Source organism: Vicugna pacos, chromosome 21 (assembly GCF_048564905.1).
Source record: "Vicugna pacos chromosome 21, VicPac4, whole genome shotgun sequence".
NCBI lineage: Eukaryota > Metazoa > Chordata > Mammalia > Artiodactyla > Camelidae > Vicugna > Vicugna pacos.
This window is the reverse complement of record NC_133007.1, coordinates 23,186,271-23,196,112: the sequence shown is the minus strand read 5'-3', so window position 1 is coordinate 23,196,112 and position 9,842 is coordinate 23,186,271. Positions and strand designations below refer to the sequence as shown.

The window sequence follows — 9,842 nt, the reverse complement described above, 5'->3', positions numbered from 1 at the left end:
CACAGTTCTTGAGACTAGAGGTCCCAAGACAATTTGGTTTCTGGTGAGTCTCTCTTCCTGCCTTGCTTGCAGACGGCCACCTTCTTTATGTGTCTTAAATGACCTTTCCTCAGTGCACATGGAGAGGTGGGAGTGGGGGCTAGAGAGAGAGAGGGGAGGCAGAAGAGAGAAAGTGTGCTCTGGGGTTTCTTCTTATAAGGCTCCCTCTTAGGACATCATTTAACCTTAATTATTAGAGGCACTGTCTCCAAATACAACCACCCTGAGGATTAGGACTTCAACACATGAATGGGGGCCACAAATAGTCAGTTTATAACAGTGAGTAAGTCAGTCCACTTCATTTGATTTTATTTCTTTTTTTTTTAACATTTTTTATTGATTTATAATCATTTTACAATGTTGTGTCAAATTCCAGTGTAGAGCACAATTTTTCAGTTATACATGAATATACATATATATTCATTGTCACATTTTTTTCTCTGTGAGCTACCATAAGATCTTGTATATATTTCCCTGTGCTATACAGTATAATCTTGTTTATCTATTCTACAATTTTTGAAATCCCAGTCTATCCCTTCCCACCCCCTGCCCCCTTGGCAACCACAAATTTGTATTCTATGTCTATGAGTCTATTTCTGTTTTGTATTTATGCTTTGTTTTTTTTTTTTTTTTCGATTCCACATATGAGCGATCTCATATGGTATTTTTCTTTCTCTTTCTGGCTTACTTCACTTAGAATGACATTCTCCAGGAGCATCCATGTTGTTGCAAATGGCGTTATGTTGTCTGTTTTTATGGCTGAGTAGTATTCCATTGTATAAATATACCACCTCTTCTTTATCCAGTCATCCATTGATGGATATTTAGGCTGTTTCCATGTCTTGGCTATTGTAAATAGTGCTGCTATGAACATTAGGGTGCAGGTGTCATCCTGAAGTAGGGTTCCTTCTGGATATATGCCTAGGAGCGGGATTCCTGGGTCATACGGTAAGTCTATTCCTAGTCTTTTGAGGAATTTCCATACTGTTTTCCACAGTGACTGTACCAAACTGCATTCCCACCAGCAGTGTAGGAGGGTTCCCCTTTCTCCACAGCCTCTCCAACATTCGTCATTTGTGGATTTTTGAATGATGGCCATTCTGACTGGTGTGAGGTGATACCTCATTGTAGTTTTGATTTGCATTTCTCTGATAATTAGTTATATTGAGCATTTTTTCATGTGCCTATTGATCATTTGTACTTCTTCCTTGAAGAATTGCTTGTTTAGGTCTTTTGCCCATTTTTGGATTGGGTTGTTTGGTTATTTCTTATTAAGTCGTATGAGCTGCTTATATATTCTGGAGATCAAGCCTTTGTCAGTTTCATTTGCAAAAATTCTCTCCCATTCTGTAGGTTGTCTTTTTGTTTTACTTATGGTTTCCTTTGCTGTGCAGAAGCTTGTAAGTTTCATTAGGTCCCATTTGTTTATTCTTGCTTTTATTTCTATTGCTTGAGTAGACTGTTCTAGGAGAACATTTTTGAGATGTATGTCAGATAATGTTTTGCCTATATTTTCTTCAAGGAGGTTTATTGTATCTTGTCTTATGTTTAAGTCTTTGCTCCATTTTGAGTTGACTTTTGTGTGTGGTGTAAGGCAGTGTTCTAGCTTCATTGCTTTACATGCTGCTGTCCAGTTTTCCCAACACCATTTGCTGAAGAAACTGTCTTTATTCCATTGTATATTCTTGCCTCCTTTGTCGAAGATTAGTTGACCAAAAGTTTGTGGGTTCATTTCTGGGCTCTCTATTGTGTTCCATTGGTCTATATGTCTGTTTTTGTACCAATACCATGCTGTCTTGATGATTGTAGCTCTATAGTATTGTCTGAAGTCTGGGAGAGTTATTCCTCCAGCCTCTTTGTTTCTCTTCAGTAATGCTTTGGCAATTCTAGGTCTTTGATGGTTCCATATAAATTTTATTATGATTTGTTATAGTTCTGTGAAATATGTCCTGGTTAATTTGATAGGGATTGCATTAAATCTGTAGATTGCCGTGGGCAGTGTGACCATTTTAACAATATTGATTCTTCCAATCCAAGAGCATAGGATATCTTTCCATTTTTTAAAGTCTTCTTTAATTTCCTTCATCAATAGATGGCTTCACTGGGGAATTCTACCAAATATACAAAGAAGAACTCATACCAGTCCTTCTCAAACTCTTCCAGAAGATTGAAAAGGAGGGAATACTCCCAAACTCATTCTACAAAGCCACCATCACCCTGATAACAAAACCAGGCAAAGACACTACAAAAAAAGAGAATTATAGGCCAATATCACTGATGAATATAGATGCCAAAATCCTCAACAAAAATATTAGCAAATAGAATCCAACAGCAAATAAAAGATTATAGATCATGACCAAGTGGGGTACATCCTAGGGACACAAGGGTGATTCAACATATGCAAATCAATCAATGTAATACATCACATCAACAAGAGAAAGGACAAAAACCACATGATCATCTCTATAGATTCAGAAAAAGCATTTGATAAAATTCAACACCCATTTATGATAAAAACTCTCACCAAAGTGGGTATAGAAGGATCATGTCTCAACATCATAAAAGCTATATATGACAAACCTACAGCCAGCATAGTACTCAACGGTGAAAACTCAAAAGCTTCCCACTAAAATCTGGGACAAGACAAGGGTGCCCACTATCACCACTCCTATTCAACATAGTCCTGGAAGTCCTAGCCACAGCAATCAGGCAAGAGAGAGAAATAAAAGGGATCCAAATTGGAAAAGAAGAGGTCAAAGTGTCACTATATGCTGACGACATGTTACTATATATAGAAGACCCTAAAAGGTCCACACAAAAACTATTAGAGCTGATCAAAGAATTCAGCAAGGTAGCAGGTTACAAGATGAACTTTCAAAAATCAGTTGCATTTCTTTACACTAACGATGAATCAACAGAAAAAGAAAGTAAAGAAACAATCCCCTTTAAAACAGCACCCAAAGTAATAAAATACCCAGGAATAAATCTAACCAAGGAGGTGAAAGGCTTGTACACAAAACACTTCATTTGATTTTCAATCAACAACATTATTTGGATTACATACTTCTCCAGAAGCTTTTTGAGAAGTAAAGTTGTCAATGTGATCCATATATCAAATGCTTTATATCTTTATCTTATTTGGATCTGAACTCAGGAGGGGGAAAGCATGCTAATTACTGGCTTCAATAATATTAACCAGTGTAGCTAGATTGTGTTTCAGTTAAATGAACTGGAGGATCTTAGATGCTAAACACAACAAAGTATATTTCTCAACAGGCAAACTCCGGGTAAGCCGGGGAGCTCTTCTGTGTCTTGTAGCTCTTCCATGTGGAACAGATGACCTCCAGGCTGGCACTGCAAGGCAGAATGATCAGATGCAATAGTTTACATGGTCAAACCTGGAGGTGGCTTACATCTCCAGCACAACACATTCCATCATTCAGAACTAGGTCACGTGGCCCCACCGCAATTACAAAAGAGTTGGAGAACTGTGTTTTTCTTCTTGGCCTATGGGGGGAAAATGTGCTGAAAATCTAGCATTATCTTCTGAAACCAGCTGTATCTTCTGAAAGTCACAAACAAAGAGTTTACCACTGAGAAGAAGACTTCGTAAAGATGAGATCTGGTACTTGTGAGCAGTTTGGATGGGGCTTAGATTATGTATAATTCTTGGAGGAGTTTGTAGCTCATAGAAATTACCAAATATCTGTGTCCCTAATAGAAAGTACTCATGGTGTGTAGCTTCAAGTTTTATTAATGTTGATAAATCTGAAAGAGAAATGACGTTATAAGTGGGATTTTAGGTGCCATTCAGTAATTACTTAAAGTTATTAAAAGGGTACTATAACAATGAAATACTGCCTAGATCTTAAAACAATTTTGTGTTCATGTATTCATATACATTAACCAGTCAGGATCATTGACAAATCACTAACTACTTCTTAAATGCTCTACCTAAATAAATTCAAATATTAAGGAATGCTACTCTTTTTGGGGGACAGTGCATTTCCTAACTACCATAATCCAACATAGTTGTACAGTGCACAGAAGTTTTGCATTCAGGTTGAAAAGCATTCTGCTCTTTCAAGACTTCAAATTATGGACATTTTGGGGTTTAGGCAGTGAAAATGTTCCCTAGAGAATATTGTTCTGAGCAGCCTTGTATCTCAGATTCTAGACACTGAAATGGCAGTCATCACAATGAATGTTGACTCTGGTTTTACATACATCTTCTGTTGAAAGCTCCCTGATAAGAGGGACTACATTGTCAATCTCTGTGTGTTCTCTTACCTACTAAGATACTTGGTACCAAGCGTGTGTTGAGTAATTTTTTTGGTAAGTGAACATATGTATTAAACTCAACAGGAGAGCTTATTCTTTATGTATTTCATGGTCCTATGCACTCTGGGATGGCTGCAATTTCATCTCTAAGTGTAATAGAGAGCTGGCTGTAGTTTATACAGTGGTGTAAGGCAATCCCAGAAGATCTGAGAAAGCACATTTTCCTATTTATAAATGAGCCAGTGAAAATTAAGAAATAGGAAAGGTGGAGGAAGATGGAGTGAAAGGGACTACTTCAAGTACAATCAAAAGGAGAAGAGTAGAGGGGAGTGCCCGGAAGAGGAAACGTGATGGAGAATGGAGAGAGTTGGGCAGAGAAACTGGAAGAAGTGTGATCTGTTCATACAAGCAGGCCCTGGGGAAGCCATGTATTTTCAGTTTTTCATTTTACCGATGCAAGTCCCAGAGAGGTGATGTGATCTTTCGATGTCACGTACAACTTTGTCCAAGGCAGTTGAGGAGAGAAAGTAGACAGAATGAAGGCCCTTGATGAGGGGAGTAGCTGGAATCCAGCTAGAAGCTAACCTCAAGTCAGAGCTGAAGGGGAAATGAGAGCCTGAGTAGGAGGCCCAAGGCTGAGGGAAGCAGCAGACTTTTTCTGTCGTAGTCAGCGGTTGGTCATTGGTGGGGAGGATTTTGCTGGTTGACAGAAGAAGGAAGTCAAATAGAGACACTGAGGGGTAGGTTTGCTGAGAACAGAAGGAAAGAAAGGAAGGAGTAACATCTGTAAATGACATGCTGTTTCTGCATCTTGCATTACTAGCTGCTCTCTCAGGTGGTGGCAGTGCAGACGGTAAGAACATCTGTCAGCTGCCCAGCCGAGTGGATGTGGGTAGAGTGTGGTGGGCTTTCCCAAGATGGGTCTGGATTCTAAGGGTACCAGAGTGCTTACAATCTGAGCATTCCTGTCTCCAGGTCCAGGTTACTCTTTTGAAGGATGATGGTAAAGCATAGAGCCCTGGGTCGGGAAAATTTCATCTTCAAGGCATTCTCTCTGCTAACTGATTCACTTTCCATCTTCTCTCCTTTCTGCTTGTCCCATTTTCCCTTGAAGTACCTGACCATCTACTATCCACAGCAGTCCAGGAATACACCTCATTCTATGTGATCCAGATCTCATCCTTTGCCAACCAGTCCTGGGCACGGAATCAGGGCTCTGGTTGGCTGGATGAGTTGCAGACTCATGGCTGGGAGAGTGAAGCAGGCAAAATAATTTTCCTGCGCCCATGGTCTAAGGGCAACTTCAGCAATGAGGAGTTGACACAGCTGAACATGCTATTCCATGTCTATTTGATTGGAGTAAATCGGGAGATTCAAGACTATGCCAGTCAACTGCAGTTTGAATGTAAGTTCAATTCATTCAGTTAAGGGTTTCTTCAGAAATTTCTTCTCTTTCTGGAAAACATTCCCACACTTTTTGGGACCATTTCCATTTTTTCTACCCCACCATAAAGCTCTTTATGCATACATATCTTGGGGGTTATTATGGATGTTGACTTAAGATTTCCCACACTCTTGCTCCTTCTGGACTTGTTTTATCTTGTGCTTTTTTTTTTTTTTAAATCTTTCCCCAGGGGTCTCTCTCCTATGGCCTAAAGCCCAGAGGTACATGATTGTCCCACTCTGTTTGAGCCCCTTAAAATATGATCTCTTCTTCTATTCAGTTTTTTCAAGCGTATACCCAGAGTCCAACAACCACTGTGACCATTGCACGCACCCGGGAATGTTCTGTTCTTACCCCTCTCACACGAGCTCCTCTTCCCCCTCCCCTGACCTGTACCACGTACTTCCCCTTCCACCTTCCCCTAACTTGTTCACGTGAAAGCCTGCATTCTTGGCACGCATCCCTGCGCCCCTTTCCCCATTCCACCAATTCTTCTCTTCCGTGTCCCTGATCTTTGGCTCACCCTCACACCCTTATAAAATCTTCTCATTGCTCCATTTTTAACAGAAAGCCCCAGGTTCTTATATTGTTTCTCTCATTTCTTCACTAATCTGTCTTTCTGCTTCCTCTCTTTCCCCAGACCCCTTTGAGTTACAGATGAGAGCTGGCTGTGAGCTGCGTTCTAGGGACACCATAGAAGGCTTCTTCCAGGTAGCCTTTCAAGGATCAGATTTCCTGAGTTTCCAAAGCATGTCATGGGTGCCGGCTCCAGAGACTGAGGGAAGGGCCCAGAGAGCCTGTAATCTCCTCAATCAGTATGAAGGCATCAAGGAAACGGTGCATAAGCTCATAGGAAACACCTGCTCCCGATTTCTCTTGGGTCTTCTCGATGCAGGGAAGATGTATCTCCAGAGACAAGGTTAGTTCGGCCTCTTGTAAGATTTTCTTATGTCTTGTCTCTGTCCACCATCCCTTCCAAAATTAGGACAAGGAAGAGTTTAAAAAGGAGAGGGGTTGGTGGGCAAAAGGGTCTTAGAGGAAGATAGTATGTGCATATTAATGTGGGTAATTTGTCCCTAAGCTGCCTGTTGGAGTCCTCATCTGAATACCCTTCATGCCTTCTGCAGTGAAACCCGAGGCCTGGCTGTCCAGTAGCCCCATCCTTGGGTCTGATCAGCTGTTGCTGGTTTGTCACGTCTCTGGCTACTACCCAAAGCCTATCTGGGTGATGTGGATGCGGGGTGAACAGGAGCAGTCAGACACTCAGCAAGGTGACATCCTGCCCAGTGTTGACGGGACCTGGTACCTTCGCGCGATCCTGCACGTGGCGGCCGAGGAGGCAGCTGGCCTGTCTTGTCGGGTGAGGCACAGCAGTCTAGGAGACCAGGACATCATTCTCTACTGGGGTGAGTACGATTGGATTTATAAGGGTGCAAAGGTGGTTCTTGAGCCTGGGAGGTAGGTCAGAAGAAAGTCTCATGATGCCAACATTAAGTGAGAGAGATACTAAGAAGGAATTAACAGAGGTGTTTTCAGAAATGTAGGAACGAAACATGAGGGACACTCAGATGTAAGAGATTTGTGGGGAGACGAGGAACCCTTCCCTGAACAGGTATGAGAACAGAGTGACTAAACAGGATGATGGTTGGGACTTGCAGGCAGCGCTTATGTCAAGGTAGGGAAATCAGTGGATGGAGGAAGGTTGGCAGTGGGTTTATTGTGACATCTGTGTCCCTCTAATACTCACAGGACATCACTTCCCCATGAACTTGATCGCCTTGGCAGTGATTGCTCCTCTAGTGCTTCTAATGGTCCTTGCATTATGGGTTAAAAAGCACTGGTGAGTTCTTTGTGTTTCTTCCTCTCGTCCCAATTTTTGATTTCAATATTCCATCTTAGTTCTCTTAGCTTCCATATCTTGATCACTCCCTCTTATCCTCAGGCACCGCTTCCAACTTAGAGTTTCTCCCCATTTCTTTCGTTTCACAGCTCCTATCAAAGCATCCCATGAGTGTCCTCACCACGCCACCCTGATTGGAGTGAGAATCCCGCAGCCCAGGAACCTAGGACACCATAGTGATGTCATCCTTTCTCTTCTGCATTTAATTTTTCTTCTGTTTCTGCTTTATAATCATTTGTTAATATAAACTAATTTAATTTCTGTAACTCTCTGTGGAATACCTTCCTTGTGATCTCCATTTATTCAATAGAACTCACCCTTCAAAGCCCACTTCTGATGTCACATTCTCCAGAGGGCTTCCCTGGTCCGGAGGGGGAAGCAGTCTCTCCCTGGTCTGAACCCAGACAGCACTTCAGCTGTACCCTGCTCCATGTGTACGCTACTTCTTGTACTGAATTGCAGCTTCTTGGGTCTTTCTTCCCCTTTTAGTATTTAAACTCCTTTGGGACAAGGATTATGACCAATGTAGCACTTAACTACAATGACCTGCATGTAGTCAGTGCTCAGCGGAAATCAAACCAGAACCAACCAACCATATCCAAGTTGGATTCGCTGCCATGTTGACAGGCTTTTCTCATTATCTTCATTCCTGACATCGTTGTACTATTTGAAACTCTGCTGTTTCCTCTCTTGTTTAAATGTTTTCACTTGAGTAGGAAATTCCATACTCCTTTAGGTTCCTCACTTTCTCTCTAAACTCTTAAAGAAAAATGCAGTTTTGCTCCTTGCCAAATTTGTTTTCTGAATACATTTAGTCAACTCTTTCCAACGTCTTCCAAACACAAAGAGAGAAAGAGTGTGCAGACCACATGTGAAGGGATGTGTCACTGAATGGTTAAGAAAAAGGAGCCAGAAAGTGGTCCTGGAAATGAGGGTGGGATCAAGGCAAAGGATGTATGTGGAAAACAAACCCCCCAGATACGCTTGCCTAGACGTTGATTCCTTTAAGTTTCATTCACTAATCAAGTACTATTGGTTAAGCACTGAATACAAGACAGGCATATTCACTAACTTGTAAACTGGTCGGGGAGAAAACTATCGAGACTGTACTTACTTGCTTGAAGTTACGTTTAATTCTTCACTCTGTCCTTTTCCTTTTTACTGGCCACAATTTTTTCCTGTTTCTTTTTAAAAATTTGAATCGACTTTACAGATGTAAAATTTATATACAATAAAATCCATGTATTTTAGGTGTACGGTTCCGTTCATTTTGACAGATGTATAAACCCATGGACGCATGATCACAATCAAGATACAGAACATTTCCATTACCCCAATATCCCTTGTACCCATTTGTATTTAAACGCATCACCAACCAGGCATCATTGCAACTACTGGTAAGCGTTATGCTAGGTACATTTAGATTTGTCTTTTCTGTAATTTTACCAAAATGGAACAAATTGTATATACTCTTTGTAGCTGGAATTTTTTTCCACCTAGCATACATTAGTAAGTCATCCATGTTTCTTATCAGTGTATTGGTCGTCTATTCCTTGTTTTTGCTCAATAGAATTCCATGTATGAATATACTATATATATATATAATTCTCCATCCACTCTTCAGTGACTATTGGGTTTGTTTCTAGTTTGAGGCTCTTCAAATAAACTCATTATTGTTGTTTCATCTTGACTTTCTTTTTTGTATTTTTTGTTTGTTTGTTTAGTTACCTGTCTGGACTAATTCTGTCAATTCTGGCAGCCCGGCTGTTTGTAGCCACTGAAGAATCATTTTTAAATAGATCTCTTTTCTTTCCTTCTTCCCTCCCCTTCCTTCTCCCTCTCCCCTTCTCACTCTCTTTCTACTTCTACTCTATCTTTATTTCTGTCCCCACCCCCCACCCCCAGCCTTCCCCTCCCCCTCTTTCTATTTTCCTTTTCTTTTCCTGGCCTCCTAAGAGTCCCTCCTGTGTCAACGTAGCTCATTAGTAGCCAGTGATTTGTCACTGGTTGTGCTTTTAACTTTAACCGGTAAAGCTTCCATCTTTTGCTAAGGGGATACGTGCACACACTTACCATTCAAGCAGTTTACAAATCTGTTCCCCGGCTTCTGCTTTTCCTCTGTGCAAGGTGCCACGCTTGGCCAGGGAGAAGTAGGTAACTGTGGTCCTCTTCCGTCTC

General features: G+C 41.2%; 1 protein-coding gene and 1 long non-coding RNA gene across 4 annotated transcripts in view; one reads left to right on the top strand and one right to left on the bottom strand.

Annotated features, from left to right (window-relative positions):
- Positions 1-3,775: 3,775 nt before the first annotated feature.
- On the bottom strand, positions 3,776-7,807 carry LOC140688072 (uncharacterized). Its single transcript, XR_012062781.1, has 2 exons — positions 7,512-7,807; positions 3,776-3,807 (listed from the first exon to the last, which is right to left on the bottom strand). It is a non-coding gene; the product is annotated as an uncharacterized lncRNA (long non-coding RNA).
- LOC102536045 (T-cell surface glycoprotein CD1c) overlaps positions 5,005-9,842 on the top strand; it is a 29,664-nt gene continuing 24,826 nt past the window's right edge. For 2 of the 3 annotated variants that reach the window (XM_072946306.1, XM_072946308.1), the window contains exons 1-5: positions 5,005-5,173; positions 5,435-5,725; positions 6,405-6,683; positions 6,892-7,170; positions 7,514-7,604. In XM_072946306.1, the coding sequence (XP_072802407.1) occupies positions 5,116-5,173; positions 5,435-5,725; positions 6,405-6,683; positions 6,892-7,170; positions 7,514-7,604 (998 nt within the window). In that variant the 5' untranslated portion in view covers positions 5,005-5,115. Of the gene's footprint in view, positions 5,174-5,434; positions 5,726-6,404; positions 6,684-6,891; positions 7,171-7,513; positions 7,605-7,753; positions 9,228-9,842 lie in introns of those variants that run through there. The other variant, XM_072946307.1, reaches the window with a different exon arrangement.